General features: G+C 38.5%; 1 protein-coding gene across 1 annotated transcript in view; it reads left to right on the forward strand.

Annotated features, from left to right (window-relative positions):
• DISC1 (DISC1 scaffold protein) overlaps positions 1 to 27507 on the forward strand; it is a 184041-nt gene that overhangs the window by 33077 nt on the left and 123457 nt on the right. The window contains exons 4-6 of the mRNA XM_026844578.1: positions 9048 to 9198; positions 12498 to 12627; positions 16447 to 16682. Of these exons, the coding sequence (XP_026700379.1) occupies positions 9048 to 9198; positions 12498 to 12627; positions 16447 to 16682 (517 nt within the window). The remainder of the gene's footprint in view (positions 1 to 9047; positions 9199 to 12497; positions 12628 to 16446; positions 16683 to 27507) is intronic.

Genomic DNA, 27507 nt, shown 5'->3' on the forward strand with positions numbered 1-27507 from the left:
CATCTCCAATGAAAGAAGGCGCTGTACTGCAAGCCAAGGAGCTTTGCACTGATTTCTGCTAGCTACCTTGTCTTGAGGGATCTTTTTAAGAGTAGAATTTAATTCAGAATAGGGATCTATGCCATTGTGCTGCATAGCCTTTTTAAAAAATGCACATTCAGCCTGGAATCAGGGATACGTGTTTTTCTTCTGTACAATTTCATATGTAGTGACAGTACTGTCAGCACTGCTTACAAAAGAATGTTGATATCAAATAAAGTGCACTAGCAATCAGCTTGTTTTTTCGTTTAATGTATCTTTTGATGTTATTGTAAATTATTTTTACCGTAAAGTCATACTGGAAATGTAGGCATCTCGGTGATTTCATTGGAAATTTGATGTTTACAAAAGAATATGAAAGACAAACAGTCAACAGGGCACAGATTATTTTGTATTGTGACTTGACTAAAACAGAAATGATGTCTCCAAAAATGCCTATGCATTAAAACCCTTGTGCTGTTTGAAAGAATGTACAAATGCATCAAATCTGACATAAGGTCTATGTGGGATAGACACTATAGAACTGTACCTTTGTTTTAGTGCACTTAGAGATGAGTAAGGGGTTGTCACAAACAGAAAACCATCCACTATTTCAGCAACTGTTATGCATGTCAGGCATTTGAAAAAAAAGTAATTTACTCCAGCATTTAGAAGATTATGGAAGTGGCTAGTTTTTGCTGCAATGTAAAATACTTATAAAGCTCCTACTATGAAAAACGTTGCTGTTCAAAATACTGTAAAAATGTTTTTCAGAAGTATCAGATTAAAAGCAGTGGAGATTAAGATGCTTCTGGTATACTGGAAGTATTGTGCATCATTTTCACCCCTACTATGTGTCTGATGCTTTGTTCTCTCCATTTGTCTCTTTGCCTGTCATTTGCTTTGTTGATTGTAAATTTATTGGAGTAGGAATTTTTTTTTTCCTGTTGTCCAAGCCTAGTACAATTAGGTTCTAGCCTCCATTGGAGGCTCCTCTGTGAGATGATAGCAGCAAATAATAACTACTTTGCTTGCAGGATAGTCATGTTACAGGAAATTGTGATGTATGTTTATCCAGATAATCCTGATGTGCCTTAAGCTCAGCTCAGAAAGAACAACTGTGAGGATAGTTCAGCCTACATTGCAGGTGATGACGAGAAAGAAATATGAAAAACCAAGATTTTTCTAATGCTGGCCAAGTAATTTAAGAGATTATTCACCCGGGTCAGGACTTAGACATTTTGTGCTGGGCTCTCGCCCCCCTCCTTTCCTAGAGGCATGCTGGAAGAACTTTTCTGGCTTTGGGGCTTCTTGCTCTCTTCTTCCTGCTGATATTGAAAGTGACTCTACCTATATGCTCAGAAAACCTGCTGAGTCCTACAGCTTGTGCCCAAATCACTGCTTCATTTAATTTATTACTAAGAGACAGAGAACATGTTACAGATCTGAGTGACAATCTGTCAGCAGTGTTGCTGCTATGGATGCCCTATGAAATAGGGGGACTGGTCAAATTTTAGGCTGAAAGTACATCAGGCTTTTAGTAGCACCCTTCTGGGAAGAAGTTTCATATACAGCATAGATTTTTCAGTGTTAAGATGTAAACTGTAGTTGGGAAACTTGGTGTTGTGCTTTGGAGGAAGCATCTGTGAAACTTCTGAGAGTTTATCTTTTTGTTCAAAGCCTAAATGAATGCTCTTAAACTCAATATGAGTTCGAGGGGAGGGAAAAATCAATATCTGCCAATGTGTCAAGCTTCTTTTTATAAGTAGTGTAACAGCTGAAATGTGTTCTTGTATTTTTTTAAAGCTTTCAGACTTCCTAACTCCGCTGCAACACTGACATTCAGTACATTAAATTCTGAAATGTTATATATGTTTTAAGGAGGCAGCATTTTCCTGGCTTGTAACTGGTATGGATTGATGGGAGGGAAATGCAGAGCTTGCTGGGAGGCAGAGAGCCTGCTTGTAAGAAATCCTTCAGACGCTGTTCTCCATTGCTTCCCTCGCAGGGGCTGTTTTGAGTACCAGGATTCCTTCACTTTCCTCCCCCATCCAATTTATGCATACTGGAGTCTAATTGCATTGAAGGAAAAAGGAGTGGGGAGACAGTAGACAGTTGTTGCTGCCTGCAGCAGGGGAAGCTTGTGGCATCGGACCTGACACCAGGTCATTGCTGTGTGTTTTGGCTACACTGCCTCGAGTCTGGCTGGGAATTCAGGAGATGTATTCTCCTGTACTCTTCAGGTTACTAGTCTTTTAACTTTAAATAGCATCAGAATTGGAAGCAAACATCAATCTAGCATCTCAGTAGGGTAAAGAAGGAATTAGAAGAGTTTGTCATCTGTACTAAGAGTGCCAAATAACAGGAACACACATAAAATAAAGAATTATGGAGTTGTAGCACACTCTACAGGTTTTGAACCTTCTGATTCTAAAGGGTGTTCAGCAGCCAGGTGTTTTGCTCAGCTGTTCCTCAAGGTAGTCTTGATAGTTCAGGAACACAGCTGGAATGCTGAATTTCACAAAGTTGCCTTTTTGATTGGAATGGAAAAAAATTAAGTGGTGGATGTGGTGGTTTAGGCCCTGCCGGGACCAGAGACCACGTTGCCATTGTCCCTCCCCCACCCTTGGACTGAGTAGGGCACAAACCCCGGTGTTGAAATAAAGAGAAATTTAATACAACAGTGTAATAAGCAATCTGAACAACAATAATATCAATAATAACAATAAACAGTAATTACAGTAAACAAGGCAAAAGATATACAGAGAAATACCTCAGTGAACACATCCAGCCTGCTGCGCGTGCTTCCCGCGACCAAAGCCCCCAAGGAAAGCTTCCTGCGCTCCGCGCAGGACCTGACGTCGGCATGGTGTGAATAACCCGGCTAGAGATCCTTTCTCCCTGCTGGGGAAACTTAACCCTGTCCTAGCTGAACGAGGACAGCAGATAAGGGGCTAATTTATTTGTGTTTTGCTCTAGCCTTTTATGAACTGAACATGAACATTTGACTGTGGGTACACAAGGGGTTATAGCCTTGTCTGGAAAGCTTTAACCTCTGCTTACTGGCCTTTCAGGAGCTAGACTGCTGGAAGTATTCCAAGGACCCTGGCCCAAATAGCATTTTAGTTCAGATTAGGTGTGCAAGCCTTTGAAGGGAATCTCCCATTTACCATGATTTTCTTTGCATTGTATCGCAGTCTTGGAGTGCATGGACTGGTTTTCTTTCAGGTGGAACAAAGTCTGAGGATGTGCTCTAGAGATGTACCCAAGGGTCTCCAACTACAAACTGGCCTTCAGTCCATGCAACTATGCTAAACCTGGTCTGAAATAAGACCTTCTGAACTGCAGATGTTGGGGCCTCAGTACTGAACTGTTTGGGTCTATAGATGTGTTCCGTTTAGTTCCCGTAGTCAGTAGGATAGTCATAGCTCTGGGGTACAGCTGCTGCTCCTGTCGCTTCAGTGAGCTCTTCCAGTGTCAGTCCCCAGCCCCATGCCTTTATGGAGTCAGACTTGCCTGGGTGTGCTCTTTGATTCTGCACTGGGTTTATTTTGCTGGTTTCCATATGCAGGGATGAATGGAAGGTAGAAAAGGTTTTGCTCTGTACTAGTGACCAGACAGCACATGATAAAGGTTAGCTGCTTGTGGTGGTTTGACCTTGGCTAAATGCCAGGTACCCACCAAGTTGCTCTATCACTTCCCCCATTTTCCCCTTGTTTTCTCAACAGGGCAAAGAGGGGAAAGAAAATAAGATAGACCAACCCTTGTGGGTAAAACAAAAGCAGTTTTAATATAAGTGAAGTAAAGGTCCGCACGCAGAAGCAAAAAAAGAAAACAGATTTATTCTCTACTTCCTGTGAACAGGCGATGTGGGGCCTTCTCAGGAAGCAGGGCTCTGATACACGTAGTGCTTGCCTCGGAGGACCAAGGGTGACCCCACCCCCTTCCTCCTTTCTCCCAGCTTTATACTGAGCAGACGTCATATGGTCTGGAATATCCCTTTGGTCCGTTCGGGTCAGCTGTCCTGGCTGTGTCCCCTCCCAAGATCTTGCCCACCCCGTCCCACTGGGGGAAATATCAGAAAGAGCCTTGGTGCTGTGTAAGCACTGCTCAGCAGTAGCCACAACACCAGGGTGCTATCAACACCCTGCCAGCTCCCAGCATAAAACACAGCACCGTGAGGGCTGCTGTAGGGGAAAACCAGCTCAGCCAGACCCAGTACACTGTTCAAATATCCAAATGTAGTCTTAACCTCCCTTTTAAGCATATTGACTGTGTTAGAACTTGCAAGGAATTAAATATCTTGTGTGTATCTTTTTGGTACTGTGAAATGGTTAATTATTTTATCCTTAAATTAAGAGCACACCCATATTCCAGTTGCTTGTAATACCTTCAGTTTTCACCACAGTATATGTCCTTACATGTCATATTCGGATATTGGTCTTCATGTTCTCCTGCAAGTAGTTTTGTAGGAGCGAATGCTAGTAATCGGGCTGTAGATACCTTGATTATTACTCCGTTCTCCAGCTTCATTTCAGTCACGTATTCAAGCTCAGCATTAGACTCCTCACTTTCTAGCCTTTGTAGCACGGCTTTAGCTAATATAAGTCCCTCAGTCCTGGAAAATGAGTAGTGCAATTTGAACATGATGACGCTTAAGTTATTAATGTGAAAGGAAAGTGAAGAAGGAATGTTTTGTTTTATTTAGAGTGGGAAAAAAAAGAAATCAAACACCTAATAAGATCATCAGATTTTACTTTTAAGATTACCAAATGGGATAGGTGTTTAAAAAATTCATAATTCCATTTTGAAATTCTCTGTTATAGTATATTTTGGAGACCAAAAGGATAGACGGCCTGAGAAAAGAGAAGTTTCTGGTGGATAGATGTCTACATGGTGGTGACTTTTTTTTTTTTTTTTTTTTTTTTTTTTTTTTAATTCCTTTTTCCCTCGTATCGGTGAAGTGATGTAGGAGTAGTGTCTTGCTCAGGAAGTATTTCAGCTGACAGACCTTAGAGGCTCAGGAACAGTATCAAGGTAAATCGGCACTTTGTACCCTGGTTCTTTGCCTCCTCTCTAAAGGCCTGCTACTGTGTGTGGTTGGAGACAGGCTGCTAGAGGGCTCTTCGGATCTGAACCTGGGACTTCTTTAGTTCTTACAAAATAGGTAACTATCCTTGATGCTGAGTATACAAAACCCCTTCAGTCATCTTGGAAGCTTCAAGTTTTTCAGAAAGTGAATGCTGGGGAGGTTACCTGGCTCTGGAATTATCTAGCAAGTAAGAAAAAGATTTTTAGGGCTGCAGTGTATGATTTACGCATGTAAACCCTACACAGATCCTGGTTTAGATCTTTCACATTTTAGGGGGAAGGGAGGGAAAGAGGGGAAGGGGTTTGTTTACAGGATTTGTGGGGCAGGATCAAATGGCCTTCTTTAGTTGAATTAGCTGAAGAAACAGTTTCTTAATGTCCAGCAATTTGTAAAATAGCACAATTGATCAGCAAAGAACAGACATAAATAAATGTAAATATGTGTAGTATGTGGCAAATAAAGTTCTACCCTTACTGTGATGATTTTCTTAAATTATGATAAATAGTTCTGATAAAGTGGAATAAAACCAGTATCAGAATATGAAAAAATTAGAGAAAGAGACAAATGTTCTCATATGGTCAGTTAAAAATCTTGAAAATTGTTTCCTTTGCTCAAGCTGTTACAAAACACGATGTTTGGAGACAATGCAGTTCTCTGACTGCTGTCTGTTTAATCGAGTACAGCAGTTAGCATCTTCCAGGCCTCTACTCTGGCTCGGCTTTAAATTGAGTGGGGTGTCTGAAGTGCACCAAGTGGTAACAGATTGAGATGGAGGGTAATTTAAGGGTTAATTTTTGTTGTTTGCACTGTAGTAGAAGCTTTGTCTAGGTATCAGTAGGACTGCTGCAAGGCAGCAAGCTAGCAACAGAATACAGTGAAATAAAAGGCTGGTAAAGAGAATTGAGCCTTATTCGAAATGCTTTTCTATAAAACAGTATGTATTGGATACACTGAAGTTCCTTCATTTAAGAACCTCATCAAATGGGGGATTGCTTTTTGCATGTAAGCTGTGTGTTAAATAATTTATTTTGAGGTAAAGTACGGGACAGAACAACTAAGTATTAAGCCTTTGCATGGGATGGAGGTGTCTGTGTGTGGTTTCTTTCAGTGTCTCGACCCATTGGTGAGCTCTGGGGTTCTGTGAAGGTCTTTTCTGTGTTGGAATAACATGCTTAAAAGTCTAAAATGAAGGCAAAAGAAAGGGATGTCTTTGAATCTGATGGCTTATGAATAGCAAAGGCCTTCTGTGTCTGCTTCTTGGCTGAAAAATCCTAGAAAATATGGTGGGAAGGGATCTCAGGAGAACACAATTGATCTTCCTGGCCTTGACCTTAAAAACTATGCCAGAGCTATTCCTGAGAGATGTTTGTCTGACCTGCAAACCAGCACTGCCAGAGATTTCCTGTCTGTCCCAAGCACTTCATTTTAGTGCTTTACTATATATGTTTTTCCTCATCTCCTTTGCTGCAACTCAGGTTTGTTACCAAGGACTCAAATTCTGAGGAGAGGTGAAGAGCATTGTATTACTGCTTTCTTTGCAGCTTCCTGGTGCCTAATAATACTGGAAGTTACTCCTCTCAAGTCTTTACCTCCACTAGACTGAAGAACCCTTATTGCCCTCTTTCACATGTCCTATTTGCTAGACTTCTGACTGTTTCCATTACTTCTGCTTGATCCAGATCTCTCTTAAGCTGCAGTGCTGAAAGCTGAACTGAGATGAGCTGATTTGCATGGTTTCCTGCTCAGCAGCTGGCACTGAGGTGCCCTGATCTCTCCATGCAGCTTGTTCAAGCTGAGGGGTCTCAGTGTTCAGCTAAGTTGTACTGGAGTCAATCTTGAGACGTAACCCCTAACTGCAATGCTGAAAGGATTAAAAAAAAATAAAATCTAGTGCTGAGAGATAACAAGGGGATATGGCCATCAATAGTACTTATAAAATGCCAGTGGAACAACTTATTTAGAAATGTCTTTTAGTAGAAACTAATTGAATACTGTGTAGACTGGGATGTATAAAGCAGGATGCAGCCAAGAATTAGAGAGACTGAATTGGCATGTGAATTCCCTCATGTATTTTCCTTCCCAAAAATAGCCCGTTTCTAGAGCCAGGATGGGTAGAACGATGAAACAACTGGACAGACAAACACAGCGTGAGCATGCACGATTATGTTGAAGAACAATGCCAATGTTGTTAAACAGCTGTAGAGAGTTGCCACAACTCCCACTGGAGTAACACAGGAAACCCAATGGTGAATGGTTTGAGTAAAAGGATGTGTTCCCACATGTTTAGGATTCAGTGGTCATTGGTCACAATCCAACCCTTACTTTTCTGTTTGTAACAGTGATATTTTTGATGGCTGTGTTTGAAATTCCACATGAGATGCGAATATTGATATGTTTTCTGGTCAAAGTGTGGGCTTGGGAATCTCATCTGGGTCCAAATTCCAGTTTCCTCATGGTGATAGGGATAGGACCAATCTGTTCAGTTGTGGTCCCTGAGAAACATGTGGCAAATGTGGTTCATGTCCACTGCTGAAAAGGTGTTTCTCCTTTGCAGGAAGAGTATGCATATGTGTTTTGTGGTTGCTGGGGCAAGACCTGGACCCTGCGTTAACTCAGATGGTGATCATTTCAGCTAGAGCCTTTTGGTAGTGTTTTGCACCATAATAATAATAACAACAACATGAGCTGAACTACCCTGGAGCAGTCTGCTGGTCCAGGGAGAAGATCTAGTCTCATTAGTATGTCCTGTGTCTTTGTTCCACCCTATCAGCACAAGAGCAGGAGGGAGATCAATATTAATCATAGATTATTGTAAAAAATGGATCATTTCACTAAACCAGAAAATGTAAACAACCCGTCTTCTTAAAACCCCTTTTAGGATAAAGAAAGAAAATAAGCAGTATAAAGCATGCACAGATGGATGTTATTCTGATAGTAACATGTTGTATTGAAAATGTTAGAAGGGAAGGAATGCTAATCATGCAAAATTGTAGGCAGCGAGGTCATGAGGAAAGTACTGAACTGTAAAGGTTTTCCATTTGTGAGCTAGCTCAAAACTCTCTGATTTGACTAATGTATCATCAAAGGTGTTCTGGCTTGGACCAGCCAGGCTTGTTATCTGTCATGTATGTAATTTTCCTAGTGTACTGGCACTATAGAAAATAGAAAATATATGTACCAGAAATAATAATTTATAATTGGAACTATGTTCCTTTGTTTTCTATATGAGGAAAGAAAACAAAGTAAAAACCAAGTTATACAGAGAAATATTTGCTCTAAGACATTTATAGTTATGATAGTCAAAGAACTCTCTTGAGGACCACTGTTATTTTTATTTAAAATTGAAAGTAAATCTTTTTGTTGGATGATAAAGTAAGCATAAATCAGGTGAGCCTGGTGTAAAAGAATTAATTGCTATAATTGCAAGTGCATTTTCTCCTGAACTGTATTGCTGAAATATCATACATGATTCTTCAGTTTTTGTCCTAATAACAATGCAATTTTTTAAAAGATCAGACTTTAAATGTATAACTACTATCTAAGATGGTTTTAAAACTGGAGCAATGAAGAATAGGAGTTTTCTTAGAATTGAATTCAGAGCTGTTACTCTAGGAAAAGAGCACAGATGATAACTTTGAGCCAATTCTTTGGAGCCTTACCAAATTAAAACTCTGTGAAAGTGCTGGGAAGCCTGCAGTTTTGTCCTTGTCATAGAAGAAAGTAGCTTAGCATCCTGGTTATCTGATGTTTTCCATTGTAGTCTTAGTAATTCATCCTTGAGCAAAACAGACCAATGTATTTTATCAAAAGGGGAAGAATCATCTGTGAGGTGGATTTTATTTTTTGTTGATCGACCTTTTTTTTTTCAGGTAAAATGGAAACTTTTTGTCACTGTTATGTAATATATATATATATATTTTTAATATTTGATTTCTAGCTGATAAATTTAGATGCAAACTGGAAGAACTGGAGAAAGAGAAAAATTCTTTAAAATTTCAGCTTCCTTCAAGGCATCCTTCAATTAGCAGTTTTTTGGATAGATTCATTACCCAAGTTCAAGCAGCATTGCGCTGGGCTGCTGATCATCGGTAAGTTTGTGATTCCTTAATACGTAAAATGATGCTTTTGTTTTTCTCAAAACATGGAATATAATTGATAAATTATATTAATGAAGAGATTTAAGGACCTTCTGACATATCAATATGGAGCTTGTTTATGAAAATCCCCCCTGCCCCCCCCTTCTTTTTCTTTTTACAATTCTTTCAGAATTTTCCTGAAAAAACATTGATCATTATGAACTTGTGAAGTAAATAGATCTTTTTTTCACTGATGTTGAGTGGGAATAGGATTAAATCCTTGACACGGCAGCTTGAGCATACAACAGCAAGGCAGCTTGAGTAACGGTTCCCCGTGGAGTTAATTCTGGTGCTCCTTTTCAGGCAATGAAAGGATATTTAAATATAAAGAAAAAACAGATTCTTTTCTGATATGCATAGAGCTTTGGGATCTTCCTTTTATGCATCACTTGTTAGGTGGCAGTAATGTGCTCAGCACTGAACAAAGTCACAAAAATAAATTCTCAGCCTTCTCTTGAAGGGATAACTACTTCAAAGATTGGGGGAATGTGAGATGTGTTGGATGACCCAAGGGAGGTAGTTAACTTGGGTTGAAAAAGTTGTGTCGCTTTTTCTAGGTCTTTCTTCAGCTATGCTACTGGTTACTGTTGTTAAAGTAAGAGGATTCTTCATAAATATTGGAAGCTATTCTCAAATGCAGTAGCACAAATGAAAGAAGAAAATATTTTTGTTTTCTGCCAGCTTGTGTGTATATAAAGGCTGCAGTATACTAGTCAATGCATTTGGTTGTGATCTTTGATATACATGAAAATTAGATAAAATCAGTACAGATAACAGAATTTTATGGCAAAAGTTGAGACTTTTAAGGGTATTTTTAGCCTCTCTTTATAGCATTTAGTAATGAAGAGGTTTAAATCAAACTGCACTTCCTCAGAGCTGTTTCCTTCTACTTTCTGAGGCCCTAAGAAGCTGTTTTACCATTCCTTAAAAATTTGGATGCAACATTTTGTATTTTGTCATTAAGACATGTTTCCTCTATGCGACAACTTGTAATAATGATTTTGGCTTTAGAGGTGGTGTTCTCTTCAGTGTCATAGAAATTGAGTCAGAGAAGCATCCTTGAAACCTATAGTCTTGCTTATTTTTTCCTATATAATGTATACATTATATATATTTAGATGAAATATCTATCATATATATAATTTATGAAAGTGTTCCTGTTCTTTGGATGATTATATCTGTAACTCTTCTCTTTGCACAGGTCTGAGAGCAGTGCCATTCTTCAGGGTCAGATGAATACCCTCTTCACTTTTGTCTTGTGCACACTCCTTTCATTGCGCTTGAGTTTGACTGTTGCTGTGACACCCTTTCTTTTTCTTGCTTGATTCTTGTAGCCTTTCACACCACTTTGTCTGTAGTCTGATTCTTTTGCTGATGCAGCAAGGGTACACTATGTTTTCAGTAGGGGTGTTTAAAATTTTTCTGTTCCAACAGTATTTTTAGATAGTACAGGGTGGAAGACAAGACCCCTTCTTCAAGGAAAATTTGTAGGCTTCAGTTTTAATTTAAATTTTGAATTGGAAAAACCCCCAATATACCATTCACCTGGAAAATTAAAAAGATGATCAGACTAACCCCAGATGACCAGATCAATGCAGTTTTACTGTAGTTAAGCCAGTCTCATCTTTTTGCAGATAAAGAATGTTTTAAATAAAAAGTGTGTATGTCAGGTTGTTCATTTAATATGCAAGACTGAAATTCATGCCCCGTTTTTGTTTTACTTGATTAAATCATGAGATGAGTTTTTAGGTGAATGCATTCTGTATTGACACAGGATATTGGAGACAGGTTTGGTTATATTTAGCTTAGGAACAGTACTGCGTTGATGCAATCACCGAGGTTTGGTGAGATCAGAGAGATTTTGTTTCTGTTTCCTCATTATAGATAGGCAGATGTATATGGGATTTCCAAGGTGGTTCTGAGAATAGCCTATGTTTGTGGTGGAATGTTTCCTAAATTTTGACCAGTAACTCAGAAATTTCTATTGCATACTGCTCTTGGAAAGATGCAGCCCTTACTAAAAGAAGGCGGCTTCAGAACTGCTGGGAAGTGTGGTTAGGTGGAGCCACAGCAATCAATAATGATCATAGGGCACATACACAATGATGACCTAGCACCTCATAATACAGGTGTCTCTTTGATCTATTTTGTTATTACAGAATACAGTTATACTCTCATTATGTCTATTTTGTTTAAGTATTAATTCAATTTATTTTAGTGCCAGGGTTTTCTTCAACCATAGAGAAGAGAGTTAAGCATGCATTGTCTTCTGATACTCCTGCAAAAGAGATAGGAACCCCTTGTCCTACACACTTGTTAAACAACTGTGCATGGAGATCATCACTGTGTGATTAATCATGCTTAAACCAGACTTGTGATGCATGGTTTGTATGTGGCATGGATGTATTTGCTTTTCAATATTATGATGGGGAATCATGCTTCAAAAACATTCTTTATTTGAGACAGATTATTTTTTAAAACAAGATGCTGAAATGCATCTGCACAAACCTTTGTCTCTAGAGACAAGAGTGTGAAATCCACACACTTGTCTCTAGAGATGAATACAAGTGCAATTGGTCTTGCAAGTGTGCGTGCCCTTATGCACAAAATAATTTGTGTTGTTTGCAAGTGCGTTTTGAGAGGCTGGTTATAGACTTGACACTTAATGTAATGCACTTGATTGCCTTGGGGTCCAATCGTTCAAAGACTTACAGCTGAGGGTTGTACTGACCATTGTGAGGAATCCCACTGCCTGTGATTTTGAAGGAACTCGCTGTGCAAGAGAGAAGTAAATTTGGCATCATGGAGCAAACACTCCAGATGATCTCTAATGTAGTCTCCAAAAGCTGACAGAAGCTGCAAAAACGGCTTTGGCAAGTTTCTAAACTTCTGTCTAAGAGATTTTTCTCTGTATTGATAGAAATTACATGCCTTAGTTTTGTCTCTTTCAAGGCAGTGATGGATAAATTTCTGAAATATGAAAAAGCTGGGGGAAGCCTGAAGCTATACAAGTTTTCCTTTTTCCTTCTTCAGCATGTTGTAAAAACAGTGTAAATGTTTGAGATAATAAAAGAAGTTATGCCAAGGAAAAATCTCTTGTTCTCTAACTCTATCCATTTAAGATGTAATCATTCTGGTGATGGAATGTTATGACTCTGATGGTAACATATAGCATTCTGATCTATTTAATCTTTGACATGTCAATACTCAGTGATAACGCTGATTTTTAGCTTTTTTTATTTTTTTCAAAGGATTAGACATGAAGAAGCACAGCATTGGCATGAAAACGACCACAGACTTTTGAGATCTGCTTACCAGGAGAGGATGCAGGTTTCAGCCACAAAACGAAACCAACTTTTTCAAGAAAAAAAATGGTTACAGGTAACAGGACTACAAAGTTGTCTATAAGAACCAGTGCTGTGTGGGGAAAAGCTTGTAAGCCATCACACAGAATTAAATAAATTTATTGTAATAGTAAATTTGCTTCTGTGCAGCAATTAGAGCCTTGGCTGTAGTCCAGTTGATAATCTAAGTGATGATTGGAGATGGCAGCCCCAGGAGTTGTGTTAATCTCATTATGGAGAAGCAGAACTGGAAGGCTCGGTGGCTTGTGTGCGTGCTTTAACCTTCCTCATTATCTTTTAAAGTGTACTCTTTATGTTCTAATTTGCCATTATAATATTTCACTAATCTTCAGAAGTTTTTGTTCAAAGACAAAAAGTTTTATCAATTTCTGTTTAGAATTGACTATAAATACAAGATTTACCAGCTTTTGTTCCTGAAAGATGATTGATGCATTTCATAAGGATGAAGGAATCATCTTGGAGCAGTCAGCATTTGCCAACAATAACTTTACACTGACACGTGATATCACAATGTGGTAATTTGGCAAATTGAATGTTTTTAATATGGCTTCTGTCCAATTTTAAATCTGCAAGCCTTTTAAGCAAAATTTAGCTCTTTCTTTTCACTGTCCTTCAAAAATTTCAGTTGCTGTCTAGTACAAGCCTTTGTTCCACCTCCTTTTAAACCTTGTCAGTCACACTCAGCAATGTGACTTCTTGGAGAGCTAGTAGGTTTGTGTTGTTTGTTTTTTTTTTTCTGTGATCTTGTCTTGAAATATATCATTATTTTTTATACTTTTCTTCCTTTGGTGTATCCAATAGTATAATCATCTATGTGTTTGCATACAAACCAGAAAGAAATAGAGAAATGCATCTTAGATGGCCATTGCAAAATCTTAGATGAGGAAATATCTTTTCTGTCCTAGTCATCACCTTTGTATTGTTTAGATTTATTTCATCATGCATATAAGAGGACACATAGTGTAGTTCAACATTATCAGTGTCCAGAGAACTATTTTTGATAATCTAGACATCCAGCTAGTCGCCTCAAGGTATTCAACTGAAAACTGGTGTCCTTAAGATTCCATGCCAGCTAACGTTTTTATATTTGCTCCAAGTGAATCTTTATTCCTATGTAGTTATACTAGGGACAGATTAATGACATCATTGTATAGGCATGCTGTTTATGAGCATTTGATCAAAATTATTATAAATTCAAGGTTTTGGAGAAGACTGACCTGTGATGCTTGGTGGCTTCCAGCATCCCTTAAGGATTGGTCCTGTCCAAAATATCACATGATCTGAAATCATAATTAATTATTTTTTTTTCCTCATCCCTACTTTACTTTCCTTCTACCCTCTCTCTTGTTGGTTCTGCATTTGTCTTCAGGGACTTGAGAGCCTGTGACAGTGTCTAAAATTTACATATTAATGTTTCTATTGCAGTCTGTACTTCATGGAGAATACCAGCCTATAAGTGAAGCTGGAGGTTTACAATCAGTACTCATTAGCTGTCATGATGGAAATCTCAGTTTAAACTCAAATCCACAAAGTAGAACTCCAGTTTATGTTTAGTGAGCTGAATATCATCTGCTGCTCCATACTGAGACTTTAAGTCCTTTTTATCTGTCCCTGGAGGCTGACCAAGAGCACATTAAAGGCTTCTTGGCATTTCTGGAAAAGAAAGCAGGAGAATTCCAGTTTACTGACTAAAGCTTCCATTCTCCCAAGAATGCCTGTGAACTATTCCCAAGCAGAACAGCTTTCTGTGAATGCAGATTGTGTGCTTCTGGTATCTATTTATGTTGTAACAACATTTCAGTACTAAAAGTGTATTCGTAAAACCAAATTCTGTTCATCTCCTTTTCTGTTCCCATGTAGGATGATAACTGCAGTGATTGCAATTACTACATTTTCACAGAATATGAAGGTCTTTGTATTAAGTAGGGCCTATTAAGAATTTGGCAGTATTCCTAAACCAGTAACACAGAGACAGAATTGTCCTTTGTGCGCACTAAAAGCCTAATTTGAGACTGAAAGAAACAAAACATGTTTTTGGCCTGCTGACCTTTCTGTCCTTGACAAATGCCAGTGGGTTGAAACATGGGCCACTCTGTTCCTTTGTTGCTAAACCTAAAACTGTAAAAGGAGGAAAATAATTGATGAATCTAGCACTAATATAAGTTGAAATTTTTGAGCCAGTCAACCTTTTAACATGCAAGGACTGTTTCTTCTTGTTTTAAGTCATACTCAGGGAGTTTGTTGCAGTGCAGCTAACCTGAAAATAGGTTTGTTGACAAAATGAGCATTATTGAACTAAAGTTAAATTATATTGAAAACATTAAAATATTGTTGTTTCAAAATGAAGCACTCAGAAAGCAAGAAAATGCCAAAGTCAGTTATCTCTGCATAGGATGTATGTTTTATGAGAGTCTTTAATTATGTGAGCATGTCTTTTTTCCTGAAAGATGGCTGAAGATGAAGGGTACTTCTTCAGGTATTCAGAATACTATTTTATCTTCATTACGCAATATTGGGCTCTGGAACCCTTTTACTGTATGCCACTCAAACCCCCTTTTATATGCAGATTTATTAATTTGTGAATGAGCTCTTTTTACAGATTTAATCAACATGGCATCCAAGTGATTCAAAACCACTTAATTTTATCTCTATTTCATCGTTTTGGGTGAAGAGATATTCTTATTGCCATTTTACAGTTAGAGAGTGAATTGCCGTAAAAAGCTATATGGTCGTTTTTCATGTCAGTTGTCTAGTTTCTAGTTATCTACCTGAAATTTTTTTTTTTTTTTTTTTTTTTTTTTTTTTTTTTTTTTTTTAATTTTCATTCTTCTTTTTAGCTGGCTTGAATTTGATTTCTGTTGACAGTTTATAGATAGTACTTCAGGGACCCTTCTTGTTGGTTGTATGGAAAATAGTAAACATTCAGACTGTGGCTGTGTGTGGAGATAATAGTTTAAGTGGCTTGCATTTTACAGAGACTGTAATAAAAGTAGGAATAGAATAAAATTCTCCAGTATGGTATTCAGCTACTTTGATAGCAAGTAGTTCTCCTTTGATTTTTTTGTTTGGTTGATTTTTTTACTCACTTTTTGAATTCTGGTACAAATGACCCAAGGACCATTTATTAAAAACTCAGCAACCCAGACTCCTTCATGAAGTGCTTCTTTCTGGGTGGAAGCTATCTGTTGGGTCTTCAAGGAAAAATGGAACATGCTCCTGCAAGAAACATTAGTATCGTAATGCATGGGGTTTGAACTGCTCCAAGGCAAGTGCAATTGAGGTTGAAGCGCTGGTCATTTTAAGGGGATTTTGTGCTTTAAATTAAAATTAAATATTAATAACCAAAAGGGCCGACCAGCTAGTTGGTGATTCACGACTTGCATCCTGTTCCTGATGTTGGATTGGAAGCCTAGAGGATCCATTGCAGGGATATTTGCAGGAAGACAGATAGATGGTTCATCACTTTAGCTGCCAGCCTGTAGCAAGATTCTGTTGTCATGGTTGAACTGAGATTTTGGGGGTTTTTGGGGAAGTTTTTAACTTGGTAAAAACCTGTGTATCTTAAAGGTAAAAGGTGACTGACGGTGTTAGAAAAAGAAATTTGGTGTTGAAATGCAAGTGTGGAATTTCAGACTGTGGAAACACTAGAGTTTCTAAATACAATAGATACAAGAATTTTTTTGTGTCAACAGAAAGAATGTCTTCCTATTGACTGTTGTGCTAAATTGGACAACCTTAATTCATGCTACTTCTGAGACTTGTACTGCATTTTCCTAGAGGCAGAGCGGTTTCTTTAACAGGGTTCATAGTAAACTCGGGTTTCTGTTCTATGCAGAAAGAAATTGAAGACCTCCGAGCAAGACTGGCCATATTAGAAGCGAAAGATCAACAGCTAAGAAAAGAAATTGAAGAACAAGATAGGCTTATTCAGTCACCAGATTGTGAACTGACTGCTTTACTTGGATGCATTTCTTTGAGAGAATTACAGGAAATAAGCAAAGCTGTGGATGACACTTTAGCATCTTCCTATCAAATTCCGTTCAGTCTGGATCTTCCAGGGGCAATAAAGAGGTATTTAAATTTCAGTATGTTTTAAGTGATGAAGAATCTTATATCTTCCCCAATGTACTGTTGAATTGACTGTCAGTTGTTTTCTTTGTAATTATGCTAGCTAATTAGCTGGATTTAGACACTTCAACGTCTGTCCTTAGAAACTTTTAAAGTTCTAATATTAATATACTTCCTCAGGAAGGAAGACTTTGTAGTTATTTGAAGGTCTTGCACTTCATATTTTTTATGGTAAAGAGCCACCTATAGAAAGCATATGTATCTATCAACTGTTAATACCCATCATCAGTTTAAACTACTTCTTATTAACTGGTGGAACTTTTTCCCCAGCTTGGTAATGCAGTAATTACAACATATTTCTCAAGCCTGGAAGTGTGTACTAAGCTCCATCCAAATAAATACTAGAGATGCTTCTTGCTTCGGTAAACTTCCAATCATAATAAAGTCTGATGTGATGAGTGTTAGACTCAGACAGTGGACTTGAGGTAGTGGGGGAAGGGATGCAGTATGGAGACTTTTGGGACTCCTCCAGTTAAATACATAGCATATGGTTCCTTTAAATGGAGAAGTAGCTACTCGTGGTAACCTTTTGGAAATAACCTAATCTTTATTTACAAAAGCAATAGAAGTGCTCAGGGCCTAAACTGTACTGCCAGTCAATGGGGACGTTGGTGATGGAACTTTGAAAGTGTTACTGCTGTTGTGTCACCAGGACAAAATAAAATTCCTGTTTATCCTAACTTGCGTTTCTTCCAGATAAGCAATAACTATGTTGCTTGCAATTTTTTTCTCTCCCTTCATGTTTATTGGATTTAGTTTGGTTATATTAACATTCATGAGAAATTACTGCTCATGTGTGCTAATTTATACAGATTTTTTTTTTTAAAGTCAGCAGAACATTTTGTAGAGGACATAGTCCTCACTTTTGAGGTTTGTTTAAAATTTTAAATTAGGTTGTTGGAAATAATTTCTTGAATTAAGTTTAGTTTGTTTTAATAGTATCTTATACCTGTGTTTCTGAGATTGAGGAATAAAAGGTCTCAAGCAGTCTCTCTGAGAACCCGTGCTTTGATTTGATTTTTCTCTTAGTTTTGAATTTGCTTACAAAAGAATATTCAGATTTTTTTTTTTCTCTCACACTGCTGATGCAATATTTGACTTGCACTTAGTTCTTTGGGAAATTATTTAAAGATTAGTTAAATTAGTTCAGAATGAACTTGCTCAGAGTTCTTTGCTCACTAGCACCACAAATATCTTGAGGGGAAACTGGCATTCATTATTCAAAGAGGGTTCAGAACTTCAATGAAGATTTAGAATTAATTTTATTTCCTTTCCGTTCATTTTTGACAGATGCCTTGAATGGAGGTTTTCTGTTTTAGTTTTGTTTGTTGACTAGCTTTGTGTCACTGGGGCCAATGATCATTTGCATCTGCTCTGTTTACCATAGCTGGAGTAGGTAAGCACACTTAGGCATACATCTGTGACAGCCTTAGAAACAGTTTAAAGCTCCTATATCAGATTATAGTTGGGTCCTCTTGTCAAACCCCAAAGCCTTTGCTGAGCAGGACTAATGGCAATGATGTAGATGTCCACCTATGGCATGGTCATGTGGAAGCTTGAGTCCTCAGTTCAGAATGTGGAAGCTTGGACTTAGGTTCTCTGCAGCCTGATTAGATCAGAACCTACAGCTTTAGAGCAAGCTCTTACCTATCAAGAATTTAATTGTCTTGTCAGGGAATGTGCTCCATCATAGTTCTTAAGATGGGCCTTAATGTATCTGGGAATGCAAGAGAAGAAATTTGGCAATGGGCCAAAAGGCTAACAGGCAAGCGGAGATCTGACTCTGGAAGAGTGAAAGTGGAGAGGATTAATGGTTGTAGTACTCAGCTGAGGTGAGAGAGAGACCTGGTGGTCATAGTTGTTCATCAATGAAGTGCTAGATTTTTTTTTTTTTTCTTCTTCCCAACTTACAAGCAAAGTATGCTGATAGGAATATGTCTCAACCTGGGTGATGTAGCCTTTCAAAAAAACCAGTGAGGGATAACTCACTGTCTATTCAGCAGCTTCTCTCCTCACTGCAGGAGGTAGTGACTCTCTGAATTAAAAATGTCTTGTAGGTGTTTTCTCTACATGATGTGGCTTCTTGGTCTGGTACATCCCATTCAAAATCTGCCTAGCTGTTGTATATTCTATGCCTGCTGTTCTATTGAAAAATGCACAAGCTGTCTTGGGAGCACAGACTGAAATCTCCAGTCCAGCTGTGTGACTCAACTGCTTGACTTTATCATTTGGCCCTATACTTGCCTTTCATTCTCAAATCTCTTCCCCCAAACCACTTGCTACTTTAGGTAGCTGAAAGCATCCCACAGCTGCGCTTGCGTGATGGTCAGCAGGCACATTTCCAGCATGTGTTCTCTGACACTTTCAGGGCAGCCTATATATCCAGAAGGGCTGAGGGAAAGAAAATGCCTCTGCAATGGTTGCAGTTATTTAACAGTGAGAGTTAGGCTCATTGTTAAACTGAGCAAAGTGATGGGTGTCTTCCTTTTAAAGCTGTGCAGTCCGTCATACCTCAGATACAGTGATCTTATGTCTGCATCCAGTCATGTTCTGGTCTCTCCTTCTGTAAGATAAAAAAGCAGCAAGCAAATAGTGAGATGTCTGATGTGGATATACATCCTTTGTGCCTATGGGTATCCCTACACTGTCATACAATTATAGAATAATTTAGGAGATCATCTTGTCAAACTTCTGCTCAAAGCAGGGCCACAATTTCGAAGTGAGATCAGGTTGCTCAGGGCCCCGTCTGTCTGAGTTTTGCGTATGTCCAAGGATATAGATTTTGCAGCCTTGCTAGGCATCCTACGTTTCACTGCCTTTGCTGTGAACTTTTTTTTTTGTCTCACATCCAGCCAGAATTTCCATCGTTGCAACTTGCATTACCTTATCCTAAATCTGTACTTCTTGTAAAAGGCAATTGTACATTAGGTAACAGGTTAAAATACTTGATGAAGCCAGCTCAGCATATTAAATTCCAAAGTCTTGGGATATTTAACATGAAAGAGATTGTTCTGGAAATTTACACTTTATTTTATGAATCTTTGCAGAGAAAAAAAAGTCTTCTGAAGTTAGGGCTATCTGCACAAGAAATATAGCTATTACTCATGTATATATATCAGTGCTTATGTAGACAGTTGTTCGATATTGATGGGCTGTAAATTACAAGCTCATCGCTATTGGGTTGCAAGGTACTATATATTTATTCTAACTGCATTGTGCTAGTCATAAAGTACTGCTATAATGTGCTTTTGCATAATTATTTATTGGATACATGAATTGCATTTAGCACTGGAATAACACAGGGCTGATGTGAAGCATCTCTTAAGACAATCTGTGCTATAATGAAGTGTATTGAGTGGCTTGCTCACTATAAAACACAAATTATTTTGCTTTTCATGGTCTAAATGCTATCAAATAGCAACTTAATACAGCAAACTTCAGGGAACGTGAGAGAACATCTTAAATGAAGAGTAATTGCCCAGATAGAAGTGTGCAGAAGCAAAAGAGCAAGTCAGTGTAACACTGGGCTGAGCATTGTTTCTAAGCTTATTTTTCTTGTCAAATGTTGTTATTTGCAGGAAGATTAATAATCCTTTGTCTTGTTTATCTTTGGTATGTGGTGGACTTTCTGAAAACAAAAAGCCTTTGTTGGTAACTATAGCATTCTTTGAGTTTGAAAAATATTAAACATGCTACCTTGGGACCTTTCTTGTGGGCTGTTGGAAGCCAAGGTTAAAACCTGGCTGGTTAATGTGCAAACAAATATGTTAGCTTATGTTTTGACAGGGATTCTCATCAAGATTGAGACCACAGAATGTGGTTGCTCATCCAGACTGGCCTAATTGCCCTTGGTAAACTAAAGGGTGTAATCATTATTATAAAACAAGCAAATGGCAGGGGAAAAGGTCAGTTCACTTGCATGGGGTTGCATGGAGATGTTTTTAAAAGGTGTGAGCAGCTGGTGGTGTGTGCACCACAACACGTCTGTGTTTTAACTGAAGACGACATACTGAAAATAGGTCTGAGTGTTTGTGTGAAGTACTTTCTCCTGGAGATTGCAGAAGGTAACAAAATATATGATTTCTGTACCCTCTGCTGAAGAGCACACCATTTCAGAAATACATGTTTTTAACCAGTATAACTTGAATCTTCCAATTATAAAATAAGACCATGTTAACTGTTTGACTGATTCTTTTCAGTACCTGTTGTTTCCTTTTCTTTTTATTTCACATTGAAAACTGGAGAAGCCTGTTACACTTCTGTTCATGTTTAGTTTCATTTAGCATTTTCTCTTTTGGTTTTATGCATATTTACAGATGCATGTGACTGTACAACATGTCATCCTTAAAATAAATTATATGGTTCCATCTGGACTATTGTCTGGGCACTGAGAGCTGGCTGAAAAAAAGAAATTCAATTAAATATCTTTCAAAATATTTGAATACTCCATCTCTTCTTTCACCCTTCCCATAGAACAATTTTTAATTAGTAGAAATTTGTTCCAGTGTGTGTGTGATCTTCTGAAGATAGGGAAATTCTCTATTCTGTGTATTAGTTATTGTAGTACTGTCATGGCCAGTGGCGCAGTGAACTGAACTTGAAGTTTTATGCAACCAGTTCCCTCTGTTTTAGTGATGTCTGGAGCTCATCTGACAAAGATTAATTCAAAGTGAAATACAAATGCTCAGGGGGTTGAAAACCTTATTAGTTGGAATATACTCAAAGCATTCAGCAACTTCAGTTGAAGCCAAAGCCTGATAAAGGCAAAAAAAGTGGTGGAAAAGTGGTGGTTTTTTTTTTTTAAGAGAAGTTAGTTTACTTGGGAAGAGTTGGAAAAAAGGATTTATACATAGTTTCACATATTAACTTAGGAAATGGGGCATTCAGAATGGGCTGTCATGTACAGTCATTAGGAGAGACTGCTTTGTACAAATTTTTTGTCCTTCAAATTATATGTGCACATGAAATTTCTAGTCAAATTAGTGGTTAGCAAGCTATGTGAAATTACTGAAGAACTCTGAATGTAGCCATGTTTATTCACATCAGCCTTTCAACAAAAATCTTAGCATTAAAGAATTTTATTTAGAAGCAAAGCAAATTGCATCCTATCCTTCCAAAAAGATACTTGTTTGCTAGATAACATGCAGTCTATCCAGGAAAAGTCCTTTTTAAATATGTGGTTTGAGGTTTTCTTTGGCTATTTCTGTGAAAAAGCATGCATATCAAAAATATCCTCTGGGAACAGAAGGGTAGCACAAATACAAAGAGCAGAGGGATGAAATGGCTTTATAGCATCAAAAGATTTCTACTACAGTGCACCGGCTGCTAATGTTCCTGACTCTTTGCTGGGCCTGTGTGTGGGACAGCAGAGGATTGAATAGTATGTTAAATGCCAGATACTCTTGAGTCTTTAATTTTGGGTTTACTTTTTAGGTTTTTGGGTTGTTTGGAGCTTTTTTCTTTTCTGCACTTTTTCCTGATTTCACAATCCTAGTAGGATTTAATTACAAGTGGAAGGGGATGTTGGTAGGTAGGTTAGAGGCAAAATAATCTAAACTTTAATTTTTTTAGAAAGATCTTCATGGATATTTTCAGGAGAGACTCCTATGCTGTGTTATGAGTTGGACCATGAAGACCTTGATGCTTTAGTAGACCTCTAAGCACACTGCATCATTATGTAACTACTTGTGGCCTTATTTGGTGCTGGGGGGGGTTTAGCTGATCCTGGGTCTGGCTATACATGGAGCTGTTTTCAGCAAGTCACTGTTGCTTTCACCTTCTCATGCAACTTAATTTAATTCCGGGTCTTTCACTCGGTGAGTGATTTTCATGTGCTGCATCATCGTGTCTCTGCCCTGATAGGATGTCAGCAATCCCATGGTGCTCCCTTGGCAGAACGGCTTTCTGCCCTGCTGACCAGTTTCCCTCTCCTGCTGTCAGTTGTCACTAATAGCCACTTGCCTTCCCAGATAACAGTTACATTTCACCGACGGTGGTGTAAGCATGCATTTGTGTATGTGTGTGTCTGATCTGTGTAAGGTTCTTGCTCCTGTGCTTTGTGACAGGATAAAGCTTCTGGGCTCCTTCCTCTGTGCTGTTCCCTGCTTTGTATAGCAATCTTTCTTCTTTTTCCCCTTCTTAAAAATCTCTCTGTCTGTCACACCCACACCATACTATCTGTCCACATGGTGTTTCTGCAAAATATCAAATATTCATGGAAAGGATAATATTAAAAAGGAATGAATCTAAGTAAAATAGGTGAGAGAAGAGGGCTTCTCCCTCTTTGTTTTCTTATAAATATGATGAAATGAGTGTCTTGAGCTGTTAGATGCACAAGCAAAACAAGTTACTTGTGTGGTGGCCACCACAGCTAGGGCTTCATCACTGAGTAATAGGAGTGAAGAAGAGCTCTCAGTCACCTCACTAATTCAGTTATTTTAGCTTTGTAGGTCTTCAGGAATTGAAAAACAGTGTTTGCATATGAAATACACCAAATGAAGAAGTGCTGCACAGCCCCAGAAAATGCTTTTCCTGCTCACTTCTGTCCCAATCATAAGCTCTAAGCATGGGAGTATTCAAGGCTTCTGACAACTTTAGTTCCCCCCCAGGCCTGCTCATGGTGACTTAATTTCATTCAGTGATAAATCATCTTCCATGACACGAGGATGATGCACAGGTCACCTTAAGTATTTGCCTTACTGCCTTGACTTAGGGTCCTTTCATGCATCTCTGTTTTGTTTTTTTTTTTTTTTTAAGCTGAACACAGAATTTTAAAACTGTTTTCTGTGGTAGGAAGCATGTCTCTATCTATGCTACATGATATGAATCAAAATACAATTCTGAGGTTCTTAAAATATAGTCGACGCCACTGCTGCAACTATAGCTAGGTATAACGAAGATGGTATGCTGCCCTGTTTTTTAATTGTAGTTCTTTTGTTTAGTGATCCATTTTATTCTGTGCATTATGGCTTCATAAAACCTGTAGCAGTGGGCTTATAGCAGAGGAGCAGAGCCAGAGAGGATGTACCTGGGCACCTGGGGAGGACTCTGCCCTGGAAATTCCCTGGACCTCCTGCCCTCTCACTGACTGGCTGCACGGCCAGCTTCCTCTCCCACAAGGGCCTTTTTCGAGTGAGAAACTCCAAATTTCGTGTCAAATGTTATAACCCAACCTGAGCTTTGATAATAGGATTGTCTCATTTTCAGCAAGTCCAACAGGTGGGTTTGTGTTTGAGGAGGCCATCATCTTGACTTTCTCAAAGAAGTTGACTGCAGGCTTTTGTGAGAGGCTAAAATGAGTCATAGGTGAAAGAAGAGGTCTGCCTCTTCCTTTGTGATCTGACTGATTAGGAGGTTCAGCTTTCTTTTTGTAGATAGGCGTTTTGCTCTCCATTTTGTCTATATAAGATTAATTTAATTCCTTTGTTCTCTGCCTAGGATTGAAGGGGATAGACTCCTTTGGCAAGTGGCTTTGATTGCTTTTTTTCCTCACTTGTGGTAACAACTCTAGAAGAAAATTTGTACTGAAAGCCTGGGATGCCATGCAATGTCTGTGCTTCAGCAGGTGAAGTGAATTTTTCTCCTGCAAAGTTGCAAACAAAAGTAATGAGGAAAGAGTTGCCAGAGTTTGAAATTGTGGCCAAAGGACTTCTTGACTGACTTGCTGGTGTCTGAGCCAAGTCCTTTGTTCTGTGGCTCAGCAGTTCATAGGGACTCTGATCCCACCGGGGCTGACTGGAACCCCTGCTGTAGGGAGGAAAAAGGGCTTCTGTGAAGTCTGCTCTTGTACCTTAGGCACTGGTCTTCCTTGGGAGGAACAGGAGAAGTTGGAAACACAGCAGGGAAAGCAGAGAGCAAGTCTTGCAACTTGGAGGACAGAGCCACTGCTAGCAACCTGAAGTATTTTGGAACAATCTTGGAGACAGTTTTTTGTCCTTCCAGGCAGCATTGTAGAAGGGAGAAGTCCCAGCAGAAAGATGAGTGCTACCTGCTTGAGTACCCACGTGTGCAGTGTAATGAGGAATCTGGTTTTCTTCACTCTGAGCATCTGGTTCCCTCTGCTTGCCTGAGCAGCATTCAGTGGGATGTAGCAGCCTATAAAGTCCAGGTCACATATGTGCTGATTCCTCTGGGTATGCATATGATGAGATTTATTTCTCTTTAGGGAAAAATGACCAGCTGTCCCAATCAATGTATGATACTGAATTCATTTGTATATAATAAAAAGAAACAGCTAACAGTAATATCCAGGGACAGATCCTTTCAGTCAGTGAAGTACAAGGGATGTTATTCTTAGGAGAATAATTGCAGCTGCTGTGGGCAAGCTCTGGTTTTTGTGCACTCCAGACAGATGTAGCAGACGTATGGGGATCTCTTAACACATCATAAAATCTGGGGAAAGTGTTTGGATGTGATGAACTGCTGCTGCAGATAGCTGTTTGGTTCTGCCGTTGTTTTCAGACTCATGCTCCTGTTTCAGGTAGCAGCTGGAGCAACAACTGCCACAGACGCTTTGTGGCAGCAGCTGACAGAAGAGTGGTGGGAAATACAGCACCATGTGAATGGTTGGTTGAAAGAGACAGCCAGTTAGACTGTATGAATGGTCTATTATAGACCAGAAGATTTCTTAAGACATGGTAGTGAAAATTCAGCTTGGAATCATCATTAAAGATGCCAGCAGTATCTTTCAAGTGACTATGAACTGATGTGTTGGAGTGGTTTTAGCTAAAAAAAAACAGCTACCATACTATGTAGACTGAGATGCTGCCTCAGTTTTCCTATTGTAGGCATTAAAAGAAAAAATAATTCTAATCTTACAAAAAGTGATGAAGTGTCATCTAATGCCCTGATTTTTCTGCAAGCCTCCCATAATTGGGGCTAGTGTCTGTCAGCACCGCAGCAAGTCAGGGTTGTCTCAGTTTAGAGTTCTTGTATATGTAAGAGTTTCTGGGCAGGATGTTGAGTTATTGTAGTCCACTTAGTATAACTCTTCAAGAGTTGACAAAGACAAGTGCAGTCTCCAAGCAATCCATGAGTCAATGGGAAACCTTATTGGTAAGCTGAGGTTGTACAAAGACATTGGGAAACTGTACTTCTAGTTCTGCCTCTTGATAAATTCTGAGTGAGGGAGCCCATATATTGAGGCAATCCTTGACAGAAAGCAATGAAAAAAATACTTCTCTGCAAATGATAGCTAGAAGAGCAAATTGCTGGAGCAAAATCATCTCTCTGATGGTTCAGATAGGTGCATAGTTTGGGGTTCTCATTCATATTCCTTGGAGAACTCTATAGATTGAAACATGCAGAAGGTCCAATGCTTCTGTACCTTGAAGTACATCTCTTGACAATTGTTGTCTCGGATCAGATTAATTTTTGAGGTTGGAAGCTTTCCAAGGTGACACTTTGCATTTTACTTCTAATTCAGGTGAGTAGTCCTTGCAACTGCCACAAATTTCATTTTCAGTATGAATTAAACACAGATTTTCTCTCCTTCTATTCAGTGTCAAAGTCCATGCCTCAAGAGCACTGACAGGTTTAGATAGAGAAATTGCATTTTAACCACATCATTTCAGCAGAAATTTTGTGGTTTTATCATTGTTTAACTAGCTCTGTCATCTTACAGAAGTTTTCTGTGGGCCACATTATCTCAGTAAAAATCGGAGTTTATTTGGAAAACCCCAACTTACATTTAAAGGATGATTTTCCTTCCCAACACAGAGATATGCTACTGTGAAAATCTCATTGTTTGAAGTCCCATGGATCGTTGCATGAAGATGAAAATGAACTTACATGCTTGACTGAAAAATTGCTTTATTGGTATGTTAATATCCAGATATGTAGCTCACCCAGGCTTATGAACAGATCACAGAATGAAAATCTTGTTATCCGATGTTTTCCTTGATTAGGTAGAATTGAGCTTTGTGGTGGAGAGTTTAAAAAGAAAGCAAAAAGTGCTGTTTCACTGTAGTGAATTTAATGCAATCTAGCTCTGAATGTTCTTAATAGAGCAGAAGTGTAGGACTGGCAACACACTTGTAGGACTTGTCCTGGTAAAAAACTGCATGTGGTATCTGTAGTAATGAATCTTTTGATTTTTATCCAAGAAAACTTTGGGTACAAGTATGTTTTCTTATTTTTTCTTTTAGTCCTAGTTGTACATGTCTAGCTTAAAGCTGTCTCTTGTTAAGTATAGTTTTGTTCAAAAGCGCTTTTTTTCTGATTTATCTTCAAAGCTGAGATATGCACATCAAGGGAAAGTAAAAGTGCAAGAAAGTTATCGATTGTTTTATTTCATTTTGTGGATTTGCTTGTGGATTTCTTCCTTAAAGGCCCAGTGAAGTCCCTAGACTTAAGATTTTTGGTGGATTTTTGGTGGATTTTTGCCTTGATGTACACTATAGCAGATGTTTACACCAAATGTTACCCAAGTAGCACTTCTGATTTCTTTTGCAAAGGACTGGACAAAGGCTTTTTTGGAAGGTCAGCTTCTGTTTGCTGTTAAAAGCAAGATTACAAGTGTAGGGTCTGGTTTATATATTTTCATCTTCTAAAAAAGTACAGCTTCTTGTGACTTCAGAATCAGAGAAGGAATTGTGTTAGAAGACTTAAAGTTGGAAAAGTCATGCTCTCTGCACACTGTGACCTTTAGAATGAGGTTATCCTTTGCAGGCAGTCTCATTACTCTGAGCCAAATTCAGACATACTGTAAACTGTTTAAATGTGCTGATAATCAAGAAAATACTCTTCAATAATAATTATATCTAGGAGG

The sequence above is a fragment of the Athene cunicularia genome (genome assembly GCF_003259725.1).
Source record: "Athene cunicularia isolate RWA chromosome 3 unlocalized genomic scaffold, athCun1 chr3_part1, whole genome shotgun sequence".
Lineage (NCBI taxonomy): Eukaryota > Metazoa > Chordata > Aves > Strigiformes > Strigidae > Athene > Athene cunicularia.